Below are 26908 nucleotides of genomic sequence, written 5' to 3'. Positions count from 1 at the left end.
GTGCAGGGGGAGAAAACGCCGCTCCATATTCTGGGAGTATGTCCCCTGAGCTTACTTCAAAACCAAACAAAACACGAATACATGTAAACCATTTGCTCTTCAAGAAGTATCTGTAGGAGCCAGGGATAAAAGTCATCCCTGGAAGGAACGGTTTAGCAGTCTCCAGAGAACATGATGAACTGCAGGCAAGGAAATCCCTCCATCCTTGTTTCATTTCAAAGTGTGGTGAGGATTTTAAATAATTAAATCTTGGGGTTTAGTGGGAAAATGGTAGAGGGTGATGAAAAGTGTTCCAGTTTTCTGTTTAAAAAAAGAAACCAAGTGTTTTGTAGCATTGCTGTCACAAAAGCCCACCCCGATGATGCACCTGATTAGAAAGCAGAGCCATTGCTTTTCTATGGTTTGTAATAATGTGTTTGTACCTTGGGAGAGCCTCTGTGTAGCGGTTCAGGGGCAGTAATTTAATGTTGTGTGCTCCCTTCCTCCCATCCCCACCCCCGAACCACGGAATGTAAATTTTAGTCTTTTAAAAGTTCTGTTTTGAAAACCTAATAGATAACTGTCCTCATAAAAACTATTAATACAGACCACATCCAACTGTAAAGCTAATTTTAATCATGTTTTGTGCCAACATAATTTCTGATGCCAGATTTTTATGCTAAGCATGAACTTCAGTTTGAGCTCTGTTCTTTAACCTGCAGTTCATAATTTTGCATTCGGCTGTATGGGGTTTTGGCTATGGCAGTTTGAACGCTTCCACTTTCAAGGATCTACGCCATAAATGTTTATTAAAAGAATCTATAATGAAATCAGTTTTGTTATTTTTTTAATGGCTGCCTTGAGTATGTTGGATGACTGAACGCACGTTGTTAATCATTAAGTACTCATGTTACAAAAAGTGTTTGATAGTATTGCCATCTAGGGGCTGAACTAAATTCTCCATACTGAAATAAACTGTAATTGAACAGGTGCTGCTATTGACAATATACATATGTTTTTGCTTTATAGCCCACATGCTTTCCATGTTTCTTATGACAAAAGATATCTCTAAATGTCCCACAGCAGCCAGAGCTTTTTTATATATAATCTGTTTGAGGTGATTGCTATTTGCATTTGAGCTTATGCTTTTTTGGCAGTGATGACTGGGAATTCCTAACAAAGAATTATACTTTTTTGCATTATTAATCTTGCTAGTGTTTGCCCTGTTTAACAGAAAAAGGAATCATTTATCAGAAAAGTATGTTTATAATCTGTACTTGTGGCATCTTCAGATTTAATATTCATAATGGTCATTCAAATGCTATGCTATATTTATCTAAAAGACTAACTCATTGTTGTGAGGAAATAACTATTTAAATATTTATGATCTAACTTTTAATATTTAAAAAAAGAAATTAATATTTCTTTAAAATTTGTTTCCGAGTCTGATAGCTTAGCAAATGTTTAAATATTAAACAATTGGAAATGTTAGCATTTAACAACTTAATATGACTCACTGAAACAGGGAAATTGACTTCAGCTCTTTCTGCCACACGAAGGAAACTGAATTCCCGCACTCCTTTTCTTGAGACCTATATAATTAATGCAAAAGCACAACTAAAACTGAGATTAAATATATCGGTGATCAGCTGAACTCCTTTCTTCCTTGCTCCTCCGATGAGACAAGTCCGAACAGTCTCCTACTGAAACGTGTTACTCCCGTTCTTTGTTAGCCACGGTATCTTTTGTGGCCGTTCAAAATAATGCTACGGCTGTATCACCTTCCTGCCTGGATCTGAATTTGTGCTGAGGCTCCCTTTGCCTCATATCTGAGCGGCTTCAGGTCTGTGTCAGATGCTGTTTGGGGTAAGCTGGATAAAGCCGTGAGCTGCGGTGCCAGTGGCCCCTTCTGGCCGTGGCTGATGTCCCTGGGTCTGCATCCACCCGCATGCCCCCGTGCTGGGCTGTGGACTGGTGTGGCGGCAGGTCAGCCCCAGCCCTTCCAGCCCTGGCAGAGCCCGCTGGGATTCACGACCAGCCGTGCTCCTCCTGGCCTCTCTCCGCCGGTGCGAGGCGAGGGTCTGGAGCCAGGGAGGGTCTGGCCCGCTTGCCCATGTCCCCATCAGCAGTATGGCTGCTGCCTCCAACCTGGAGAAACTGGGAGGGTTCTTGTAAGGCAGCGGGTTGCCCCACAATCGTCTTACCTTGTGAATTTATCTCAAGCGACATCTTTACAAAGCAGGAACATAGAAACCAGTTTATTCCCTCCCTCTCTCTCTCTTCCCCCCACCTCCCTTGCTTTTAACGGGTTTGTTTTCAGTAAGGAAATGAACCTGTGCTCTTGGAAACACTGTTGTCTATCCAGATTACAATGCTCTAAGTAGCTAGAACAGGACGGCATGCCTCTCAAATGTCACGTCTACACACAGGATGTGTAAGGATTCTGTAGAGGCAGGCATCACTCATATACCACAGGTTTTTACATGTGCTTGAATCCTTCAGAGTACCAGGCACTCATCCTCAGTGAGCAAAGCTCAGACATATGCTGAACGAAAGTAAGTTGTTTGCTAGACGAGATTTGGACTGTGCAGGACTCCCCAGGAGTCGGCTCCAAAGGCTCTACCTTAATGATAGATATTGATTAAAAGCCTAAGAGTTTCTTTTTGAGGTTCAGCTATGGAAACCCACCAAAAAATCCTGGTAACCAGATGGGGTATTCCGCAAAGCGGTCAGAAGCGACCCAGAGCTGAGACCTCATTTTCCAAGTGACATAAACCACAGATGCTGATTACTTTTTTAACTAACTCAAACATCTGTATTCTTGCTTCAGGGGACAAAGCATCAGGCTCATTTATTTGGATTGAAACCTTTCACAACATATCATATTCATGTCGTAGCTGTAAACAATGCCGGGCAGGTTTCAAGCCCCTGGACATCTGTGCGCACGTTGGAAGCTTCACCCAGTGGCCTGAGCAACTTCACTGTGGAAAAGAAAGAAAATGGCAGGGCTCTGCTGCTAAAATGGTCAGAGCCCTCCCAGCCCAATGGCGTGATTAAGGTAATCTTCATCTTGACACTTCACTTGATCAAAAAAGAGAAGGGAAATGCTGAATATCAAATTAAAACATTTTTGCTGAAAAGGACTCAATCAAATGCATTATACTTTAAAATAAGACAGAAGTCCTACGTAAGCACAAGGCACTCTGTGAGCACTCTCTGCTTGTGGTTATATTAAAATGAGTATTACCATTCCTGTGCTACCCCATGACTGTAAATCTTCATTTACAGTGAACCAAATTGTTCATTTAATGTATAGAAAGCTATACATGAAAGCTCATCATCTTACTTGGCGTACATTAGCCATCGCCAAAATGTGTTTCCAGAAAACCTGGGTTTGACAGAATGTTGCTCTGAAATTTGTGACTTCTTTTAGCTCAATGGTTTCAACTGAGCGTAAACCTTTACCTGCAAGGTTTGCAACTCGGGTTTATTTGGAGTTTTTTTCTTAAGTGATTTTCTCTAGAGATAGTCTGTGAGAAGCTTTGTGCTAGCCCATGAGAGCCTCGCAGTGAAACTTGATAACAAACAAAGAGAATGAAAACTGTCACAAAGTGATTTATTACTGCATTCAAAATGAAAAAATCATGAAAATTGAATCAAAACATGCCTTTTACATCAAAACATTCCTTTTGTATCAATGATCTGTCTGTGTGCTGATTGTTACTAGTAAGGAAGTAAGTTTCTGAATCGTTGGTTAATAGTCCTTACCCTATTGCAAAGATTAAGGTCTCTCATCTACGGGTTATTGACAAAAATTGTTGATTTTTTTGTTTTCCTTTTATCCTGGCTACTGTCCTGTCTTCCCTCCCTGCTTTTTTTTTTTCTTTCTTTCTTTCTTTATTCATCAGACCTACAATATTTTCAGCGATGACAACCTGGAGTACAGTGGTTTATCTCGCCAGTTCCTCTTCAGGCGCCTTGAGCCGTACACTCTCTACACCCTCGTACTGGAGGCTTGCAATGCGGCAGGCTGCACTCGTTCTCCACCCCAGCCGGTCCGAACAGATGAAGCCCCCCCAGTGTCTCAGATGGCACCTGTAATCCAGGCAGTGAACGCTACCAACGTTGAACTGAGCTGGTTGCAGCCAATTACTCCAAATGGAGAAATAATTCGCTATGAAGTTATTCACAGATGCACAAAAGAAAATGCTGCAGGGTACAGAGCAACAACAGAAGACGAGAAAATTGTTTTCACAGAATATAACACTGAAAGTAATACGTTCATATATAATGATAAAGGCTTACAGCCATGGACAAGGTACGAGTATAAAATACGCACCTGGAACGCAGCAGGCTATGCTGACAGCTCCTGGACAGTGGCAAAGACTAGTCAAACTGCCCCAAAAGGTCTCGCTGCCCCCAGGTTATCCCTACTGTCAGTTAACCCCCGTAAAGTGCTCATCTCGTGGGCCTCCCCGGCACAGCCCAATGGTATTCTTCAGTCCTACAGACTGCTAAAAAATGATGTTCTCTATCCTTTCAGCTTCGATGCTGCTACTTTCAACTACACGGATGAAGACTTACTGCCCTATTCGATGTACAGTTATGCGATAGTTGCCTGTACGATGGGAGGCTGCTCTACCAGTGAACCAGCTGCGATACAGACGCTGGAAGCAGCTCCTGCCTTAGTGGATCCACCATCTCTGCAGGCTGTTAGTGCCACTCAAATTAACGCATCTTGGGCACCTCCCCAAATACAAAATGGAGATATCACCAAGTACATATTGAAATTAAACAACGAAGAGTATTATCCCGGCAAAAGTTTGCAAATGTTTGTTTCTAATCTACAGCCTTACACGCAGTATGATTTTGCATTGGTTGCCTGTACTGCGGGGGGCTGCACATCTAGCATATCCCAGTCAGTGATAACCATGGAGGCTCCACCATTAAATATGGAAGCTCCCAGGCTGCTTGTCATGGGTTCGGAGTCAATTGAAATCACATGGAAACTTCCAGCTAACCCCAATGGTAAAATCACAAGCTACGAGCTGAGGAGGGATGGTGTACTTGTTTACTCAGGTCTGGAAACTCGGTATCTTGATTTCACCTTAATGCCAGGCATGGAGTACAGCTACACTGTCACCGCAAATAACAGTCAAGGGAGTGTGACCAGCCCGTCAGCTCAGATAAAAACCAACCCCTCTGCTCCGTCTGGGATGCTGCCTCCGAGGTTGCAGGCATGGTCCTCAAAGGAGATTTTGGTGGCCTGGGATCCTCCTATCAAAGTAAATGGTGACATTAGAAATTACACAATCTCGATCCACAAGCCTGCTGAAGCAGGAAAGAAAACTGTTGACTTTGATGCATCTCATGTTTCCTTTCTGAGACGGTCATACATAGTGGCAGAGCTGCAACCCTACAGTAGGTAAGTCTGGAAGACCTCGTTTGTTGAAGAAATGCTGCAAGGTGGTTCAGTGGGCTGCCAGACAGCTCGACCATCTTGTTTAAACAGATAGTCAGACCCATGGGGTTTTGTTTCCTAAAAAGCACATGATAAAACCAGTATATTTTTTAATTTATAGTAACACCAGCTATATATCATCTTGATGAAGTGCATAGGGTTGACTTAGGTTGTAATTAATACAAGGGGTAATTGAGCACTCTGCTATAGACTCCAACACCTGCAATCTTGTACTTGTGTATCTTTTGCAAGATGTCTGCATTCAAGAATAAATAGGGCTTCAGCTGACAAAGTTTGGGATGGGGAGACCAAAGACCTGTTAGCTAGCTCATTCACAGTGTAGCTGAGCTAAGATTAATGGAGTCACACCAGGAACATGCTTGCACCCTTGAGTTGAAAACAAGTGACTTGCGTTTAAGTGAAAGCTAAAACTTAAGAGAAGGTACTGGACTCCACTACAGAAGGAGCACACTTGATCCTGAAGTACTATCTATCTCCCCCACTCATTCTTGATTATTTACGTGACCTTTCCTTAGATATTTTTGTAGGCATAATTTGTGTGTTACATGGTTGATAAGTCTTTCTACTATTTACATATAACTAATCTAAATCCAAAGAGAGACGAGTAACAGAGTGAAGCTCTATAGCTCTCAAATGATATCCAAATCATCTCCTACAATGAATCATTTTGACTGCATCATCAAAATCAAAACTATTTTGATCACTTGACTCCTGCAAATGTTAACTCTGCTCTGAAAAAAAAAGTAACAAATGAAAGCCCAGAAGACAGCGTTCTTCCTTTTTGCTACACAAGGCATAGCATATAATCTGTGTGTTGATACAAATTGTTTTCTCATTAAAAATGCCAAAGACCAAGAGAAATTAAGAAATCCCCCAGATCTCATGCACAGTCTATATTTGTATTTGCAGTGTGTTAATCACTTCGTTCCCGATTTGTGTTCCCAAAGGTATGAAGTACAGCTCCAAGCTTGCACAGAGCTGGGTTGTGCCTCCAGTGAGTGGGCATCGGTGCAGACGCTGGAGGCACCCCCGGCAGTGCAGCCTGCCCCTCTCATAGAAATACAGACAACAGCCAGGGGCTTCCAGTTGACTTCTTCCATCCTGTGGACTGGCCCACAGCAGCCGAATGGGAAGATTTTATACTATGAACTTTACAGAAGGCGAACGACTCAAGCCCACATAAATTTAGACCTCGCACTTGTTTACAATGGTTCTTCAACCTCCTTCAAAGATGACAAGTTGCTGCCTTACACAGAATATGAATATCAGGTGGGAATTGAAGCCATTTAGCAGCACTGATTATGATTTCAGTACACTTTGAGAACCTTACTTTACACTTACAATGAACATACAAATCTCATTTCTAATGTTAATAGTATTGTGATACCTGAATGATTATTGTTAATGTATTTTAAATAGTTGAGAAGCTGAAAATAATTTTGCACAAGCAATACATTCATTCAGCATTCATTTTTCTTCAGCTTAATCGTAAGTGCCTGTGTTTCTTGTATGTTAAATGTTTGTGTATTCTCCAGAGCTTTTGCAAGGCTCTGATGTTCTGTGAGTAGTGTGAAATTCTAGTTCTTAAAAGGCAGCTTCATTTCATTAGTTTTTCTTTCTTTTTCCATCCTCCCCCAATCTATTATGAATTAATTTTTACTTTATGATCTTAAAGGAGTTTACATCAAGAGGGACTGGGGTTGTTTTCTCTTTTAATTAGATGTTACGATCACAAGCAGTTTTCGTGGGTGGCTCAAAAGTGAATTTGCTCTTGATGGTTGATGTTACTTCTCATGCACATAGGTATTTTTACTATTGTTTTTCTTTTGAGGCTAAGATAAAGCAAGCCATTTTTTCACCTTTAATAATTTTCTATGTCACAGTTACAAGTTTTAGTTTGTTATCATACAGTACTAGTGATAATGTAGGGCTTTACTTGATTTCAGCCTATGAACTAAGAACTTTGCTATTGATAACTATCTGAAATCTTTCCCAAGTTTTTATACGAGTTAGTGGAGTTTAGACCCTCACCAAAAAAACAGCCTTGAATTTGTTGTTTCTAAAAGTAAGTGCATGTAGTATCGTAGCAGGATGAGGTTGATTTTTGAATATGATGTTGTCTATGAATAGGCATGCTTATTTGCCACCAAACAGGATACCAGTAAGCCTCACTAGTGATTCTGTACGCAATATTTGTACACGTGATATATCTTGAAGATGAGTTTGGCAATGCTCAAAAGTCTTTACGACCTCTTTCCTAAAAAAAATAAATAATAAAAAAAAATAATTGTTCAAGCATGGATTTGTTTTGATATATATGAAACACAGTGCATTCCACCTCTTGAGCTCCTGCAAGGTGGTGGCAATCTTTCTTTTACAGGCTCATTTGCTTTATAGGATCACAAGGTAACTCAGGTTGGAAGGGCTCTCAGGAGGCCATCCAGTCCAACTTCTTGCTCAAAGCAGGGCCAGTTAAGAAGTCAGATGAGGTTGCGCAGGGCTTTATCCAGTTGCATGTCGAAAACCTCCAGGGAGGGAGATTGTATAACCTCTCAGGGCAGTCTGCTCCACTGCTTGACTGTCCTCACTGTGAAAAAATTTTTGTTACGTTCAGTCTGAACCTCTTTTGCCTGAACTTACACCTGTTTTCTTTTGTCCCCTCCCACCATGTACCATTGTGAGGAACCTGGACCCACCTTCTTGTTAGCCTGTGGGTAGGTGCTGGGGGACTGCAATCAAGCACCTCCAAAGCCATCTCTTCGCCAGGCTGAACAAGCCCCAGTCCCACAGCTTCTGCTTATAGGCCAAGTTCTCCAACCCCCTGATTACCTTGGTGGCCCTCTGCTGAACTCGCTCCAATTTATCAATGTTTTTCTTGTATTTGGGGGCCAAAATGGAACAAATGCTAAGTAAAGGCATGTAATCACTTCCTTTAATTGTCTGGCTATGCTCCTGTTAAACAGCTCAAGATGCTGTTGGCCCTCTTTGCTGCCAGATTACACTGCTGGCTCATGTTCAGCTTTCTATCTACTAAGACCTCTAGGTCCTTTCCAGCAGAGGTGCTCCCTAGCTGGTCAGTCCCTACCCTATAATGCTGCAAGGAGTTATTCCTTCCCAGGAGCAAGACTTTGCATTTGTCTTGCTGAAATTCATAAAGTTGCTGATGACCCATTCCTCTAGGCCCTTCTGAATGGCAGACCTGCCCTTCCACATATCAGCTGGTCCCCCTCCAGTTTGGTGTCATCTGCAAATTCGATGAAAGTGCACTGTACAGAGCAGGTTCTTTGGTAGCTCTGCTCCACTGCTACTGTTGTGTTCTTTTTGGTAGCCAGAAACCATGAAGAATTAAATCTAAAAAGTTGCTTTATCACATTAGTGATATGTACGTGTGTCGTAGACTTACTGAGTCATGTAGGTTGGAAGGGACATCCAGAAGGCATCTAGACTAACTCCCTGCTTGAAGCAGGCCCAGATAGAGCAAGCTGCTCAGGGCTGTGTCTGGTTGAGTTTTGGATCAAGTTCTCCATCCTTGCATCTCCAAGGATGGAGATTGTACAGCCTGTGTGGGCACCCTGTTCCAATTTCTGACTACATATCTCTTATTTTGCATCTAATTCCCTTGTTTCAACTTGTGTCCCTTGCCTCTTGCTCCATTACTGTCAGAGTCCCAGGGCCTGGAGGGAGGAATGCAGTGGCTTTCTTCATAAATCAGTTCCAGCAGCTCTAATTTGGGTAAGAAAAGGATTCTGAAGGGACTATTATAAAACTATGGAAAAGACAGCCTAGGATGCTACTAGAAAAGTGTAGTCACTACAGGATTCACAAAGCCTTTCTTCTCTGCTTGACAATCACAAACCTCTTTTTTTCCATTAGATGTTTCTGGATTGGCAGCACGTCTGTGAGGTAACAGCCAGTGTGAAAAGTGTATCTGTTAGCTTTGTGCCGAAGGAAATGATGAGCCTCTGTGAGCTGACTGCTTCTTATTGCTGATTGCAGGTCCATGTTACTTGAATTCCTTCAGTTACTTAATGACGTCTTCTTGAGCCTAGCAGTACAGGACATGCTACAATACTACTTTCCAAAGCAAAAATAATTACTCAAAGCTTGAAAATTCATTGCACTTTAAATATACGAGGGTATATTTTCCAGTTGTCACTTCCCTTGTGATGAGAGCTGTTAAACCTTTCCTGGAAACAGCACGCTTTAGGGTGAACTGTTTGTGTTTTACGTCCTACTATGTACAAATATTAAGGTTTCCATTTCTTTCTCCCAGCTTTCCTTTAATGCCTGTGTAGGGCCCATCTGTTGGCCACAACAATGTGAAGTCTGCTCTCCATTTACAATAGTTTTCTTATAGCAGAACTATTGTTAGATCAGATCTCCTTGCTACTTTGGACAGGATCTGTGAAGAATGTGAATTCAAGTGCAGACGGGGCTGAGTAGATAGCAAGCATTGTAGCAGACCCACGCCCTACTTATTAGTTAGGAATCTTTCTTAGATAAAGAAAAACTTCCCATGTTGGAAGTTGTAGACATTGGCCATGGGATATTCTCAGTTGCACCAACTTTCAATTATCTATCTCAGTCAGAAGCTGTTTTTTGGGAAGTTGATACCACAGAGCCTTTCTTGAGCCAAAGTTTTTAATGATCTATCAGTGACAGATAACAAGGAAAGCCTCTTGACCAAATTCCTGTGGTTTACCATGCTGTATTCAAGACTTTGCTTTTTCTTTCAGTTCTACTCCATTCCCAGGCTGAGCTGTTGACTGGGACCCTAGATCATTTTTGGTTTTTTTCGCTGGTGGCCATTTATTTCACCATGAGAGGTTTTTGTATGCACGTGTTTGTCTTCTGCTTATGTCACTTGCAGCAGTCCTCTGGGATCTATTCTGAGCCCCTCCATTGTTGACAATTTATATCTTGCCTGTGAGACAAGTTATTCATAAGTATAGGGCTTGGCTTTTGCTATTATGCTGATGAAACCCAGATTTATATTTCACTTAAACTGGATATTGATTCTGCTGTCTCTGCATTTGAGGCTTGTTTGCTGGACATAAAACTTTAAATGCAACTGAATTTCCTCCAGCAGAATGCAGATAAAATCAAAGTGCTGTGATGGGACTCTCTCCAGCATTTTTGGAGGTATTGAGATTTAGTTCAATGAACCCTGACAGCTTCTCTGGATCTGAAGTCAGGATTTTGGAGTTTGGGTTTGTTGTTTTGTTTTGTTTTGTTTTTTGCTGGAAACTTCAGCTGAATATTTAGGGCTTGTAAGACTAGATGCAAAAGTTGCACTTTCAGAAATGATGAAGTGACTTTAGAAGCTTGTGCTGGTTGAAGGGACTATGCCCCCTAAATGCTATTGTTCAAGAAAGCACTTTTTTTCTTTAAGGGCCAGACCTGCATAAGCATATTAGCACCTGCTAGGTTTCAGTGGGTTTTTAAGAGGCATTAAGGTGCCTACTGTCCTGTACTCAGAAATAATTATTACTTACATCTTTGAAATTCCCTCTATCGGTCTATTCGTACATTCAGATATTTGCATTTTCTAGAGCATCTGGCCTTTTAGGTATTTGTTGGAATGCTGCCTGAGATCCTCAGCCGGATTGAACAGATGCAATTGCATGATCTCCTGAAAAAAAAACCCCTAACTTAAACAAACTTTATCACTCATGAGGCCTAATGAGTTTGCAAGTGTAATGTTTTGATTCCTGGAATATTTCTGAAACAGAGTGTGTAGGCCCTTCTCAGAAATTATTGAGGATGGTGTGCAATGTTACCATATAGCAGCCTATAGAGTCAGACCTGTTTTTCTCAGCTAAGGGAAGGCCTTTTTGAACAGAGACTTGTGGCATTCAGTGCTATTCTGCAAAGCAGGGCTGTCAGAGTATGGTGTGATTTCCATGCAAGTGCAATGTCCCTCCTCTGCAGTTGCGCTTAATTGTGCACTTAAGACTGATTTTTTAGGTTAATGGCTTAATGTCTTCCTGGTTTAGGACACATCCTTATTTCCATTTGGCAGGCACGGGACATGTAAAAGACAGAAAAGTAGGACTGTCCCTTTTCAGAAAGTTTTATGGCTCCCTGCAGAGGTTTGTTCTCCAGGAGGACTATCCGGTGCACCAAGACAGGGTCTGCAGCGCTGAAGCTGTCTGCCTCCGACTGCTGCAGGAGGCACAGCATCCCTCTTGCTTGTGAACCGTGCTTCTCATACTCCTGTTACTGCAGCCAAGTGAAGGGTCTAGGAAATACCCCGAGATATACCAGGGGAAAATATGTTTTGGGTCCTCCATCTTGGACTCTCAAAGAGAAAACAAATAATATTCTGACTTTGGAGACATAAAGAGAAAAAAATGCATGCAAAGCCATGAAGATTAAGGAAGGACCAATACATGGAGTGCAGAATATGTCGGCCCTCTTGGTCACTTTTCAGAGACGAAAAGAATGACACTTGGTTTACCAGCCTGTCTATCAAGTCGTTAGCTGAGCTCCAGTTGGTGCTGCTTAGTTACTGACAAACAGCTCAGTGACTTCTGCAGCTTAAAATGGGGTGAAACTGGTTTTCTGACTGACCAGTGATGGATAGTCACCCATTTGTAATATCCCTTGTATCTGACTCCTTTTCATCATTTAATTAACCATTTCTTCCCCTCTCCCCGACAGAAAGATGCACTACAAAGTAGTGACATAAAATAAAACATAGTTCTTTCTTGCATTCCCTGCTTGTTATCCCCTCTTCATTTTGTTTGGAAGAGTGTTTTTTCCTACAAGGTTTGTTGTGCTCCCTGCTTCCACATAAAGAGAGTTTCTCATATTACACCTGCATTAGGCTACCGAGCTTGACCTCAGCTTCTGAAAAGTAAAGCAGACGTAACTATATTGTTTCACTGATGTAATGACAATACCTACTCTAAATAACCTTCTGCAGAATGAGAGGCTTCCTTTCCCCTGGCAGAGGGTACACAGTAGGGAGAAGGCCATTTGAAACCACACAATTTCTTTCATTAAGCCCCACTTCAGGCACTATGTTTCTGTTGCCAACACCATCCTAAATTCAAGTGCGTAAACAGTGCATTGATGCAACAAACCTTGATTTTTGTTCATTAAACTGAATACGGATATTGGACTGGATTTGTTGGCTTCCAGAACCACCAGTGAGACTGTTACAGCACCACTCTTGCAAGACCCTTCTCAGTAAATTGTGATTCTGACATATTCAAAACCACGGCAAGCTACCTTTTAAAAAGACATTAGTGTGAGTACCAGGGGAAAATATACTCCAGGGCTGTAGATGACTTGATATGATTTCCTTGATTGTATCTTTTTATTTATGAGGCATAATTTATGACTGCTGAAAAGCAAACTAAAATGAGTGATGACTAACTACAGCCAAAGTAATAAATCAGAAGCGGAGAAAGAAGTGGTGATTTTGATCGAATCTATTGAATTAGCTGTTGCCCTTAGCCATTACAGGTATTGGAAAGACCTTTTAATATCTGCTTATCTCTCTCATGGGAACTTGGTAACTATCTCATTATATACCCATAGGAAACAAATTATTTAATTTTCTACCTTTTAGAGTTAAACCTGTTTACATCTCTCATTAATTACTGGTGTTATACTATGTTATGTGAAATGAGCTTCCTTTAGAATTTGGTAATTTTGTTTAAGTCCCAAAGCGTTCGCCTGTTGTCTTTCCCTTTCCCTTCCCCAGAATGGGTTTAGTACTTTTATTATTAGCATTTGAACAATGGCGATGAATAGCGATGTTAAGAGGCTCAAATTACCACAGTGCTAGAAGCCTGAACCTAAATCTATCCCATTATATGTTTATGGCCTCCCTAAGGATGCTAACTGAACGTTGAAGAGGAAAAATTATGGATCTGAAGATGGGCAATCAGAAAGCACACATTTGTTTACTACCTTTTTGTACCCCTGGTCATGAGTGGATGCGATACTTTCTTTCCCTTGCCTTTGCTCTGTCCCCTGTAGACTGCAACCACTTTTGAAACTTTCTACTTTGCTAATACCTGCCTGACACTGCAGTGCCCAGATGTGAATATATTATCCTAATGCTGAATGCTGGATGTCAGTAGACAAGCTTTGTGCTCTGAGCAGTGCTGACGCTGCATAAGTAACTCCAAATTACCTAGGCTGCACACCGGTCAGTTCTGATGAGAAGAAAGACTTGTGAAGGGTGCTGCAGCTGATGGTGAGAGGGAGCTGCTCTGGTTTTCTCTAATTTTAATCAGCCAAGATTATGGTCTCTTCCATTTTCTTGCAGACTGCTGTTCAAACACAACTAAAAATTGGGTGCTGTGTTTCTGAACTTCCTGATGTCATATCTTATATACCCCTAAAATGTCTTGCTCTCTTGGAAGAGAATTACACTGTGAAAACTCTGCATTTATGTAAGTGTAGGGTTAGAAACTGAACAAATATGAGTCAAGGAATCCAAAGCAAAGTCTCAAAGTAGTGCTGTGTCTTTGTGACCTCCACGAAACAACTCTAGAAAGAGAAGAGTGTTGTACGAATTCCTCTCTGCTACTGTTTGTCTCTCCTGGCATGCACCAAGTAGTGCCAGCATTGAATTTGTTTTGGAAAGACCAGCAGTCACAGGTATGTGCAGCCCGTGGATGCCCTAAGGGCAGAGACCCAAGTCGTACCTGACTCTTACGCTCAGGAGTAAAGAGTTATGTGCACCTGTGAAAGGGGTGGCTTGGTCTGACCTTGTGGCTCCCCAGAACCTACTGCACTACCTAACTGCCCTACAGCTCTAAACAGTGCTCGGAGCTGAAGGTAGGTAGTGATTTACTAATGAGACTTTTTTAAGGCAAGAGGCTGTTTTCTGAGTGTCTGTAGGAGCTCAGTGCAAGCTGCTGCCACGTACAGAGCTGAGACCTTGTCCCTCACAGAGGCACCTGTGAGGGACTGCAGATTAAGCGCAGTGCGGAGCAGTATGATGCACAGTGCCTGCAGGACATGGTGGGAGCCAGGAGCCGCTGCTGGTCGGTAGTCAGCTGTTTGGCTCCCTTTCCTTTCTGCTGATTTCCTGCAAGCAGGAATGGTGAGAAGCATCTGGCCTCTGTGCAAAGCAGAGGATCCCAGCTCTCCCTGACCTGGGAAGTCAGCCGGAGCTGAAGACTGCTGCCTTCAGACAGGCAAGCTACCGCCAGCCGCTTCACCCTCCTGCCTGCTGCTGCCTTGCCGCTCTTCAGCAGAAGTGAAGGAGATCTCTCCAGTAAGGGAGAGTTTCTCATTCTCCATAGGCTGTCAGCTGCCCGAGGCTCCCCTTTGCAGGAGCAGAGAGGATTCCCACCTGGGGACTTCTGGGTTGGTCCCCGTGTTTGCAGCCGTAATACCTGTCACATTGTTTGATCCAGGTCTGAGATGTGAGTGTTGTGAGCCGGCAGGCGTTAGCGCACGCCCAATGTCCTTTGCCAAACCGCTGCTCAGTCAGCCATGGTTGCGCTGCTTCACGTAATCAGTCGTGTGATCAAGGGATTGCTTTTTTTTTGTTTTGGGGAACTTTTGGCCTCGCACTGTGTTTTCTGCCTTAATCCTGGACTATCTTTGTCCTTTGAGGGTGGTTAATTTGAGTGCTTTGTTCTGGCAGCTTCTTCACCTTCCCTTTTTCATCATGGTGAGGCCACAGTGCTTGCCTGGTTTATCATTGCTTTTCTTCTAGTGCCTTTCTTGTGCGGCAGCGTTGGAGGAGCTCTGGAAGCATACATCCAGCTGTTTCCCTTAGTTCCCATTAGTACGTCCTGTATGCAGTAAATACCTTCACATATCTCAATTTGATGAAAGAAAGCTTCTTTTTAGTTTAAAACATAGCTTCCTCAGTAAGGACCAGGGGTTTCCAGAGTGTCGCAGCAGATGAACCTGTGTGGCTCAGGGATGGAGTAAGTCATCTAATGGGCTTCTTCCACTGTCAGCATCTACAATACCATGATTTTTTTACATCTACGCCTGAGGGCTGTTGTGATTTTGTTGCCCTTTAGGGGAGGAGTCGTTACTCAGCTTTACTAAGCTTGACCAGGCTGGTGTCACTGCGGTAAGGCTGCGGCCGCCTTCTCAGCACTTCCCTTCCTGCTCCTTGTCGGTTTTGCCCCTTCTTGCTGTGCTGATGAACCCTGAGGTTGTCCTGTGATCATTGTGAGCGGCGGCTGATCACTGGTTTCTTCCAGGAGCAGAGATCTGTGAAGGGTCATTTATGATGGAAAAAACCAACCGGACTTACCTGTAACTGGAATTCTTCAGTCCTCCGAATATACGGCCTCCGGAGAGGTTTCTCCCCTCTCTCCCTGGCTCCACTTCAAAGTGCAGTCTGGGCCAGGGGCCAGCAGATTGATAAAGCATTTTAAATAGTAACCCGTGTAGCTGATTTCGGAGCCCTCTCCTGGCTTTTTTGGGCCAGTGCAGCCATTAACAGCCACGCATCTTTTGGCAGGGTGCTGAGCCATGCACCATGACGTCAGACTTAATGCTTTTGGAGGCAGTATATTCAGAAAGTCAAGTTATAAGAAACTTTTGTTGGCTTTCTGCTCTCTGTGTTTTGCCATTCGATACATCCCTGAGATGTGATTGCTTCTTGTTTGCCCTACATTCCTGTGTGCTTTTTTATAATCTTCTTACATTATAAGCACCAGGTAATACTGCTGCCTATTAAGCTCTTTACATTTCTATATGAATGCAGTTAAATATTTTTTTGTGTGTTGATTATATTGCAATTTAGAAGGAATTTTTGTGAGCCCAAAATGCTTTTTACAAAAGTCCAAACCATGAAATTTCAGTTTAACCAGGCTAGCCAGGCAACAGCTTTCATCCGTGACTGTTTTGTTGTGACTTTATGAGAAGCCATAACCAAACCTCCAATTTTAACAGGCGCTCCTCATTGTGGCTTCTGTTGCCATGCTGTCCCATTTCTTCATGCAGAGAAGTGGCTAAACATCAGCATTTCCATCTGCAGTCAGTTCTGGGCACTTACTGCTCCGAGGCTTCAAACGCCGACCAGGATTTACTTGGACGGCGATTCTCAAAGGGAAATATTTTTATACCCATCCATCCTTTTACAGATGGTTGAGCAGAAGCAGAGGGAGTTAGGGGAATCCAGCTTAGGTCAGTGTAAATCCAGAATTTAGATCCTCAGAAGTCCTCTTTAGCTGTCACAGCTGTCTCAGAAGCTGGCGTTAGAGAGTTTCACAGACACCTAGGGGTTTTCTGCTGGAAACATGTCTTGGCAGGGCTGAGTAGCTGCTGTCTGTCTAGAAGGCACGCTCAGAGCATGCCTGTCTGTCAGGCCCACACACATGCGGCCATGACCTCGGCCTTTCTTCAAGAGGGACAGGCCTGTGGGGCCTGGGAGATGGACCGCAACCTCAGCTCCCCACCACCTCCCGGGGCAGGGGCTGGGCTGGGGAACCATGGCTGCTCCCGCTTGCTCGTGCTCTGCCCAGCCAACCTTGATTTCATTGTGTTCATGCAAAGTGAAACAGCCCCAAAGGGAGCACTGGGAGCACCCCAAGTACAAAGATGGGTCATCCTCTTGGGCATTCCCACTCTGGGGGCCGGCAGCCTCGACTGCCTCCATTGGAGCATGTGATTGAACCTAAATCACCTGCCTCCTGGAGGAGTCCTTTAACCACTTGGCTGCAGTATGAAAGGGGATGAGCATCCCCTTTTCCCTTGTCCTAAGACAGTGTTTTGAAAGAAAAAGCCCTTGTTTGTCTGAAATAAGGCTTGTTTTCTGAAAGACAAGGTATAGGCACCTATGATAGGAGAGGGATCGATGGAGGAAGGTGTCTCCATGTAACCCTTAGCAAGGTGCCTGCTTCCCAAGTGAGTCGTATGCTTCTCTCCTCCAAAATTCCTAGGGGGTCCCATTCTGAGGCTGAATTCCTGTGCTACACAGGAAGCCTCTGTTCCTAACTCATCACCTTCAGCTTTGCTGTGGGCAGCTTGCTCGGCAGGTCAGGTCCGACACTGTTACGCTCCGTGCTCATTAAGGCCACAGCCTGGATGTAACTGGAGCATTTGAGCTCAGGTCAGTGCTGAGTCGATGCCAGTGGCACACTCAGAACTGCTCTTTCCATATGTGGCTTATTCTTTCCACAAAGAAATATGTCCCTTGAAATGAACGACTGTGGGCAAATCTTTGTAGCAGCTGGAACTGAACTGAGATAGAGGCTTTGACCTACTGCAGTAAAGTGAACAGAGTTTGACTTTCTGAAAAGTTCACAACAGAGATATATTACTGATTTCGCTGAAAATGAAAGTGCTTTGGCTGAGCTTTTTATCGTAGGGTGTCATCTGTACTTACGTAGTGTTTCACTGGATAGTGCTATATGTTACTGACAGAAGCAGGCAGGAACTTTGCGTTTGTAATTGGCAGAACCACAGTCTTCAAAGACAGCGTGGTGGGTTTTGGCCTTTTTCCTTCCCCAGGCTCCCTGTGAAGTGTCCTGTGGTCTTGGAACTTAATATTGCAAGCTGGAAGGACTCCAGGGTCGGTTTTGAAGACCTCTTATTTCTAAACCTCCTTTTTTTTTAAGGCATAGACCCACCATCCACTTCCCCAGGACCTCTGCCCAGAGTAGATCACGTAAGAACGTGTTTTACTGTAGTTAGAACCGCTCGATGTGAAAGCTTACTAAGGAAGACTTATACTAAAAATCGCTCAGACAGTCCTCTTGTATTGCCATTTAGATCTATCATTCTGATTGATCACTATGTGGTTGGCTAATATTGAGCCTAATTTAACCCTATACACTCACGCATCCATCTATTCTGTCTATTGTACCTGACATTCTACAAATTACTTACTCATGCAAATGATGACCTAAGGCAACCTTTTATGATATTCGTGTTTAATTATACAAATGGTTTTTGATAAATAAGATTATACATCCTTCCATATGTTTATTCACTCCTTGATGAAAGCAAAATTTAATTTTCATGCAGATTTGTTGGAGAGTGTGTTTAATAAGCGCTGAGTTTTATGTAGTCTGCAGATCACTCTGGTTTTGGGAAGCTGACAAAATCAGTAGGCATAGTTCATAGAGACATGTGGTTTTTAATCAGGCCTAATTCAAGCTGCTAATTTTTGAAATCTTGGAACTGAAGCCATTGCCTTTGTGCTCATGCAATAAAGCAAATGTTGTTGTGAAAATAAATTAGAGATGCTGACTTAACTATACATTTCAATGGGCTTTATTTATATTATGGCTTACTGAAAATGTTGCCAAATGACTAATACATTACTAATTTAAGAGAGGGATGTTCCTGTAAAACTTTCTGGTTTTAAAGAGTAACTAGAGTTTGGCTTGTGTGATTCAGTCAAGGTGAACGTAACTTAAGTGTCACACAGTGCCAGGCTGAATTCGTCGGGGCTGCTTGCATACATGCATAGAGTATAGAAGGGAGAAATTGGCAGGACTAGGTATCAGTATTTTTGTTCAGATGTCTTTCTTTGAAAACATTATTACTGTTGACCACAGCTTCTCAAGGAGTCCTCTTTGCATGGTGTGACACAGACAGTGGTGGGAATTCAGAGTTTGGGGATCAGGTATGAAGAAGGCACATGAACACACACTGCCTGAGACATAAAATCTGCTTCTTTTCCCTAAATGTAGCAGTGGGAAATATTCCACTCTTCTGTTAGAAAGTCACTGGGTCAACACAGGTGCTGGGCAGCAGTCAAGGGACATTTTGCATGGGTGTCGTTGCGCTGCGTTTCTCTCAGTGTCAGTATGGCTGCAGTAGCATCCCTGGCTAACCGTGGATGTTTTGTAGGCTTGAATCCTTCGCTAACAGTTGCTCTGTTTCTGTGTGCCGAAGGTGTGGTCGGTAAACTCAGCAGGCCGGACGCCAAGCGGCTGGTCCCGCTGCCGGACGGGCCCTGCCCCTCCTGAGGGCCTGGGAGCTCCCCTCTTCGACACGGTGACGTCCACAGTGGCTGTGGTGAACATCAGCCCCCCTCTTAAGCCAAACGGGGTGGTCAGTATCTACAGGCTGTTTTCTAATAACACCAGAGGGACTGATGTGGTGGTGAGTATTGTCAACTCTGTTTCGGTACTTCCATTTGAGCTTGTATTTTCTAGCTCTAACAATTTTGTTCTTACAAGCTGCTACTGTTGGTTGCAGACTGTCTTCCTCTCCCCCACCCCAGTTGTTAACTGCTCTGCAATGCTCTCTTCTGGCTAAAGCACCACCAGCGCCTTCACTCATCTAAATGTGCCTCTTACGGAACTAACCTCATCATTAAACACTTCTGACGTGGTGCTGTGCTGTGACAATGTGAGGGGAATGACAAGTATTGTTCAGGGCGGCTAACCATCCAAACGAAACACTTCCAGATAGCTCCCGCCAGTCCAAATGGTGCAGGTGGAAACTGCAGCCATTAGGAAATGACCGTGTGCTTTGGATGGATTTGAAGTTCAGAAAAAAGTGCTGTACATGAGCTTCTCTTAAAATCTTTCTTGTTGGTAAGAAGTATTTCACGGTAGAACACTGAAGAATAGTGCAAGTAGCCAAGCAACTTCTTCTGTGTTTGGTGTCTCAGTGTAGACACCATTAGGTGTCCAGAAATGACCGGTCTCAGCTTAGGAAACCTGCAGGGCTTCGTTAGAGTTATAAAATAGGGAGATGTGGGGAAAGGTTAGGGCTGTGGAAGGTGCCTGGAACAGTTACCACCAAATCAGTGCAAAATACTTGAATACTTTCTGTCTGTAACACTATCTGTTTGTTTTTTACAAGTAGGTAAATATTTGTACAGGATTTTTTCCCTTGTCCCATCTTGCTCAGCTTGGAAGTGCTAGGGACACCTTCCCAGGTCATCAATCCAGTCCGTGAGCTTAAGCTGCCTACCGATTGCACGTTACACTTTTATTCCTTCCAGTGCAATTGGCTGCGTCTGTGTCTGATTCAGCCAGTCCATCTCGTTGGTACCTGCATGGCCCTCCATTTCCACCCCCTCACACCTGCCATGCTGCTGGCTCGTCTCTGGCTCTGGCATCAAGAAGTACCAAGTGCTTTCCTTCGCTTGCTTGACTCTTTCCTTCCTATTTTTTGCTGCCCTCTGCTAAATTACATGCTGCCAAATGGGAGCAGATGTTGCCCCTCATTGGTGTTTTCTACATATTTTTATTTCTTTGGCTTAAGAAGCTATACCCACAAATGACTACAGCAACGAGGTGAAGTGGCTGTTCCTGCAAGCAGTTTCAGAACGAGGGCACTGTTTCCTTTGCCAGAACTGCCAGGTCTCCCTTGCTGAGAGTAGGAGAGTTTCCTAACAGGCTCACCCAGCACCATGGCCGTTTGAATGCAGAGCAGCATCATGGTGCCCCTCGACTTAGAGGTACCTACCAGAGAGCATTCTCCTGTCTGTGAGTAAACTGACCCACCAGACACATTCGTATCACTCTGCCCAATGCTGTCTCCTGTACCCACGCTGAGGAAGCTTGTGAGGTACGCATCAGTATTTTCTAGCACACTTATCCTGGAGCTATTTTCCACATTAATTTATTTTTGCTTCAGTACCATTTATCCCAGAGTTTCTCCTTAAAGGTTTTCTGTTTCTCTGTTCCTGAGAATGACATTTGCAAGTTGACATAGAGTGGTCACAGCTCAACTCAAGGTGTCTGTGAGGCCACTGATGGCATGGTCTTTTCCTTTGAACAGTGCCCTTTAACTTCGTAATGGGAGAAAAATGAATGCAGAGTTCCCAGTACACAACAGCTGCATTAATGTCAGACTTAAAGGACATGCAGAACCTTGTGCCCGTCTTCTTCTGGAGTTAATTCACCTCCATAACTCTTATTTAGCACTTGTGATGCTTGAAGCTGTGACAAGTTCCCTCTTAATTTTTATAGCTGTCAGAAGGGACTGCCACCCAGCAGACAATACATGGGCTGAAACCTTTTACCACATACTCCATTGGCGTGGAGGCCTGCACCTGTTTCAACTGTTGCAGCAAAGGACCCATGGCCCAAATCATGACGCAGCCGGCTCCACCGTCAGAGCAGCCCCCCCCGCAGATCCGCACTGTGACCTCCAGGAACGCCTCTTTCCAGTGGAGCGCCCCTCAGTCACCCAACGGCATTGTCACCAGGTAGGAGCTGCCACCCAGCCGAAACTGCCCATCTTGGCTAGGGGTAGTGGCAGAACAATTTTCCTGGACGTGAGCTGGAATTGCAGGGCTGAGATCACTGGATGGTTGCGACAGCCACGCTCCTCCTTCCCAGTGTTTGTGGTGATATCCCATGTGGCCTTAATGCCATCTGGGAGGTGTTTACACGTAAGAACTGCTTTTCTCCTGAGCAGGATATTGGGGGGGGTGAAGGCGGAGAGGACGAGTTGTTGTGAGTGGAGGTAATTGCCTGACAGCTGTGGTTGCACAGCCAAAAAGTTGTGGGATCAACTGGCAGCGAAGAGACAGCTGCACCTTGTAGTTACTAAGGCAAATCCTGATTTGCAGAAGTGAACAGCAAGGTAACAGGCATCAAGAGTTTCATTGTGAGTGTGACTGACAACCACGATTGCTCATAGGCATCTTACAGATGGAGCCAAAATCTCCAAGAGAAAAACTGGGATCGGGTCCATTCTCTTCTCTGGGAGCCAGACATACAGCAAGTAGGATGAAACGTATGGTTGGCTGTTATGCTGTTAAGGCTCTTGATTAATCAAAATCTCAACTTTCTTCTCAGCTATGAGCTCCATGTGTATATGGCTTGTCCCCTGAACCTACAGCCAGCAGTGAAGGCTTGCAGTCCTGGCCCAACTGAGGTGAAGTATACAGGAAAAGGCCAGAGTGCCAACGTGTCCAACCTCGAACCTTACACAACTTACAACCTGCGAGTCGTGTCTTACAACTCTGTTGGCAGCAGTGCCTCAGAATGGATTCGTTTCACTACAGAAAAGGAGCGTGAGTATGAGAAACGGCTCACCGATCAGCAATGCCTAATTCTGATGCACAGGGCTGCATAGCACCAAATGACTTATCCACCTCTGAGAACGATGCTGTCCCCAGAAACCTGCTCTTCTGGTCACTGTGCCTCTGCTGCCCATTCATTGAAATTCTGCTCTAGGGCTTGACTGCTCATTCCTTCAAAAATATTTCTTTGCTCATCATCTGATATCACATCCTCTGTCTTGGGAGCCTGGAAACCTTTTATTTTACTGAGAATGGGCAGCAAAGCTGCAGAACATAAAATGTTCAAGCATTACCAGAAGGGTGATGTGTAGTAATAAATACATTGCCATAAATTCCTGGGAAAAGTGGAGATCGTGAAAGAGACCTGGTGATTCTTTTCAGGAACAATCTTACTGTCCTAATTCATGCCACACTTCTGCCAGGGCTCATGAGAGTTTTCCTTGGATGTCATCTGAATGATTGGATCCTTGTTGACAATGAAGTAAGAATTCGTTGCTACCTATCTAACCACCACCGGCAGTACTTTAAGGCCACGTCATGGTCTGCATAGAAATTTAACATGCAGGACCTGTGCCTACAGTCAGAATAGATTTTGCCATCAAAACTGAATTTGTAGTAGTCTAACATCAGCTTTTATTAAAAAGATCTATAGTGTTGTAGCTAGAGTCATTGCATAACAGATGAGATGGGCATTTCACCTCAGCCTGCCAGGTCAGGGTAAAGAGGATGTTCACTTTTTATCATATAGTCTCGTGTCAGGATTTCAGAATCACCTTTCTAAAAATCCCTTTTGCATCATGTGGTAGTTCTGCCTAGTAATTACTAAAAATGTATCTGCTACACCCTTAGCTGAAAATTTCAGGTGGAACAGCCCCAGATTTTCTTTAATGTCATCACTGAAAAAAAAGAAAATGGTCCTTATCTCTCAAGCTGTGATTTATTAAATTGCAAATGAAAAAGCTGGAACATGATAATGAACTTTTAAATGGAGAAAATCCATAATGAACTGGTGAGACATACAGAACGCAAGGGTTTGAAAGCTATTTTTAACCCCCCTCCCATTGGGTCTGCAGCCTTCTTCTTTCCGTCTTGCTTTTCTTGCCTTGCTGGCCTCTTCACACCAGGTCTCCTGAGTCACTCTGAGTGTCTCCTTCCTCTTGCCTGGAAGGCTTGCTTTAGTGACAGTGGGCAATTAGCAACAAAGTGCAGCTGGACAAGCAGCTTGCTTATAACAAGCCAGCATATACTGGGCACATGGCTTAATGGCAAAGCCACAAGAAAGGACCACCTCAAACTTAAACAAAGTCTTTTGTCAGCAAGCTGTTGAGCCCAACTGGTGAAGTCTTCCTCCCTGAAGTGAGTTCTGGGTTTCTTTTCTCCGCCTGCCATCTGCTCTTGCTTTTCTGAAACCCTAGGTTTTCGTGCATGTGCATGTGTTAAAAGATGATCTTGGGCAATTTCTTGGGGCTTGCAAAAGAGTCCTCTCCTTAGCAGTTTGGGTCCCACAGCCCAGCATGCTGCAGCTGAACTTGCACAACCTCCTCTGTCTCCCTGTCCCCGACCTTAAGCTGGAATTTAATTTATATAGTTTTAGTGTCTGTACCACATACACAAAGGCAAAGGAAGGGAGTTCTAGGTCAAGATATGACATATTTCTGCTTTCTCAATGTAGAGACTGGCATGCTACAGCAGCTTTCTCTTTTCTCCTTGTATCTTCCCTACTCATACACACGTATATGAGAGAGAGAGAGGGAGAGCATGTGACAGAGAGCTTGTATCATGCAGACTCTCTTTCTCTGTGCTGTGTAACTAACTCAGTCATGCCTGTTGGCTAGAAATGAGCTTTTTTCCTTCTTTTGCAGCACCTCGGTACACAGCTCCATTCTCTGTTGTCAGCAATTTATCTACCATCCACATAGACTGGAGTCGCACTTTTGTACTGAACGGTCGCCTGAAGGAATACGCGTTAACCGAGAGCGGGCAACGCATCTACAGTGGCTTTGACACTGAGCTGTATTTACCAAGGACGTCTGACAAAAGTGAGTTTCAATTTCCAATAGCTTTCTCTCTGTGAAAGATTCTTGAGCTAAATTAATATTATTGTGTGCTGAATTTAAGGACAACTCTCCGTAGCCATCCGAAGCTAAGAGCACAGGAGCGCACTACAGACACACTGAAGTGCATCTAAGAAGATGCTTGAAACAAAAATCCTTGGAGCTAAGCTTCCTCTTAAACATTGTACCTGACTGGGTGAGACTGCTCTGGCTCATTGCGAGGGTCGAGCTTTCCCAATCCTGGAGCTGCGTTGCAATTCCACCCTTCAGGGCTACGCCCTGGGAAATGCATGGAAATCTTCAGCTTCAGAAAAGACTGGAGCCTGAATTTTCATTTGAATCAAATTAAGTCAGTAGCTCTTGGAATCAGCCACGTTTCAAAATGCAGTTTCTCTTTTCAGAAATTTGCAATCTTAAAAATACAAGGAAAATCTGTCGGGGGGGGGGGGGCAGGGGGAGAAAAAGAAAAAAAAAAAACAAGAAAAAATATTTTCTGTTTTTAAGCGTTGGGGTTTTTTTGTATGTCAAAGGATTTTGTAATTTGTTTTTTACCTTCCTGATTACTGCAATGATGCTAATACATTTCTTTTTTTTTACTCAAACACTCTTAACATGTTTGTATCAGCCATGAATGGAGTATGAGGCATTTAGGGCAAAATGATGAATAAATTGAGAGTTTTCAGTTTCATTGGAAGAGGGAGGATTGGGTGGTGAAAGAGCAACATAATTTGTAGCAACATCATAGTGGTGACTACCTATGATCTGCCATGGTTCATAGTTTAGAAGTTCGATAACCATCTATAAGGGATTATGAGGCTCTCATCTGGGATTCAGGCGGGTTATGATGCATTGCGTGCTATGCCTGCCTTCGCTTTTCTCAGACCTGGCTGTTTCTGGTGGTGGATCATGGTGAAAAAGCAGCACCTACAGAATTTGGTTTCTCCTGCTGACAGTATTTTCCAACCTTTTTGCTCAGCCTTTTTGTTTCAAGTGACCTGTATCACCGATGAAGGGAGCGCCATGACACCGGTCATCAAGTACAGCGCTGGAGATGGAGTTGGTAAATATGTGAAGAAATTACCTAGCACCTATTAATTTTATGTGTTTGTGGTAGAAATCCGATATGTCGTGCATGCCAACCGGGATGGTTTCTCATTGCAGGATCAGGGGATCCCTTAGCGTCTTTAGGGTATGAGGGATGTAGGTAATGTGCCTTTTTTGCCATGGGTGGATTTCTGTTCCTTTACACCAGCGTCAGATCCTCTCTCCAGACGAGTAATATTTTTTTCTTTGATTTTTACATAAATATATTGTTTCAAAATGTAGTGCTTTTTTCTCCTGAATAGAATCTGCTTTCTTCCAGATTTTAGCTCCAAATTAAGATTATCTTGAATTCTTATCCTGTCCTCTCACATTCCTCCTCAGTTTGACAATGAAAATATACATCCTCTCCTCCCTGCATCCCACCCCCCCCAGCAAGGGGCACAAAGGCACCCACCTGCCCCTTTCATATGACCAATCTGCCAGTCCCAGTTTGCAGTTTCACCTGGGATGTGTTCCTCTAACAAGTTTATGAGAATGTCATACGGGTGCTGTCAGGACATGGTTTATAACATCTGCTGTTTCCCTTCTGTCCACAAGGCCTTTGCCTGTTGCGTGGAAGCGAAGGAGTTTGGTGTGGTGGCATCCCAGTCACTTGTTTTCCATTGAGTAGTAGATGCCTACCAGTAAAAAGTTTCAGTTTTTTTAACTCCTTAGTTTTCTGGGAAGCAAAGCTAAGCTCAAACTATTTCTAACTGATGTATTGTTTTTAATTCATTTATTTATTGTTTGAGTTGAATCTTGTTCAGCTTCTTAAAAAAGATGGGCCTTGTCTTTGCAATGACTCTTTACACTGCATTTCCCTTACATCCCGTTTCACGTTCTCACTCCATCCACCTGCAGAATATCAGGCAAGGCTGCCGGAAAGGCATTACAAAGGGTTCCCAGTTGCTCTACATCCATCACCTTCCACAGTCTGCTCCTTTTTTCTTTTGATTGCTGCTTGTACCTAGAGAGTACTGCAAACTTGATCAGCACCACAGGCAACTTGCAGCGGAGGTTTGCAAGCGAAGGTGATGGAAATTCCTTAGCAAAGGGTCTGGATTCGCATGCAGGATTTCAAATAGCCAGGAAATCCTGTCACTGAGATTTCTTATGCTTGTGTTGTGTATGAGCAAAGCCAACCGAGTGGCTGTTTTTTCTAACAGGCAGAGAAGGAGGAATAAAATGTTTCATGATGTTTGCTTTTGTATTAATTTATCACTCATTTCGGTTCAGTCTTCCTCCCTCTCTCTTTTTAACTGCACAGGCCTGCCACTACACAGTGCTGGAGAGAATGTCCTCTGTCTGTACTGCTCTGAAATTACCGTAGTCATTTCCACTCTTCAAGGTTACTTGGAGAACCCTTTTTTTTTTTCA

The 26908-nt window shown here is 43.5% G+C and overlaps 1 protein-coding gene across 1 annotated transcript in view; it reads left to right on the top strand.

Annotated features, from left to right (window-relative positions):
• USH2A (usherin) overlaps positions 1 to 26908 on the top strand; it is a 391818-nt gene that overhangs the window by 359468 nt on the left and 5442 nt on the right. Inside the window, exons 61-68 of the mRNA XM_072858355.1 lie at positions 2810 to 3037; positions 3888 to 5404; positions 6409 to 6730; positions 19301 to 19510; positions 21334 to 21572; positions 22168 to 22385; positions 24257 to 24433; positions 25425 to 25508. Of these exons, the coding sequence (XP_072714456.1) occupies positions 2810 to 3037; positions 3888 to 5404; positions 6409 to 6730; positions 19301 to 19510; positions 21334 to 21572; positions 22168 to 22385; positions 24257 to 24433; positions 25425 to 25508 (2995 nt within the window). The remainder of the gene's footprint in view (positions 1 to 2809; positions 3038 to 3887; positions 5405 to 6408; positions 6731 to 19300; positions 19511 to 21333; positions 21573 to 22167; positions 22386 to 24256; positions 24434 to 25424; positions 25509 to 26908) is intronic.

The sequence above is a fragment of the Ciconia boyciana genome, chromosome 3 (assembly GCF_034638445.1).
Source record: "Ciconia boyciana chromosome 3, ASM3463844v1, whole genome shotgun sequence".
NCBI classification, from domain to species: domain Eukaryota; kingdom Metazoa; phylum Chordata; class Aves; order Ciconiiformes; family Ciconiidae; genus Ciconia; species Ciconia boyciana.
Note: the sequence above shows the minus strand (reverse complement) of the source record. Positions and strands in the feature narration are given on the sequence as shown.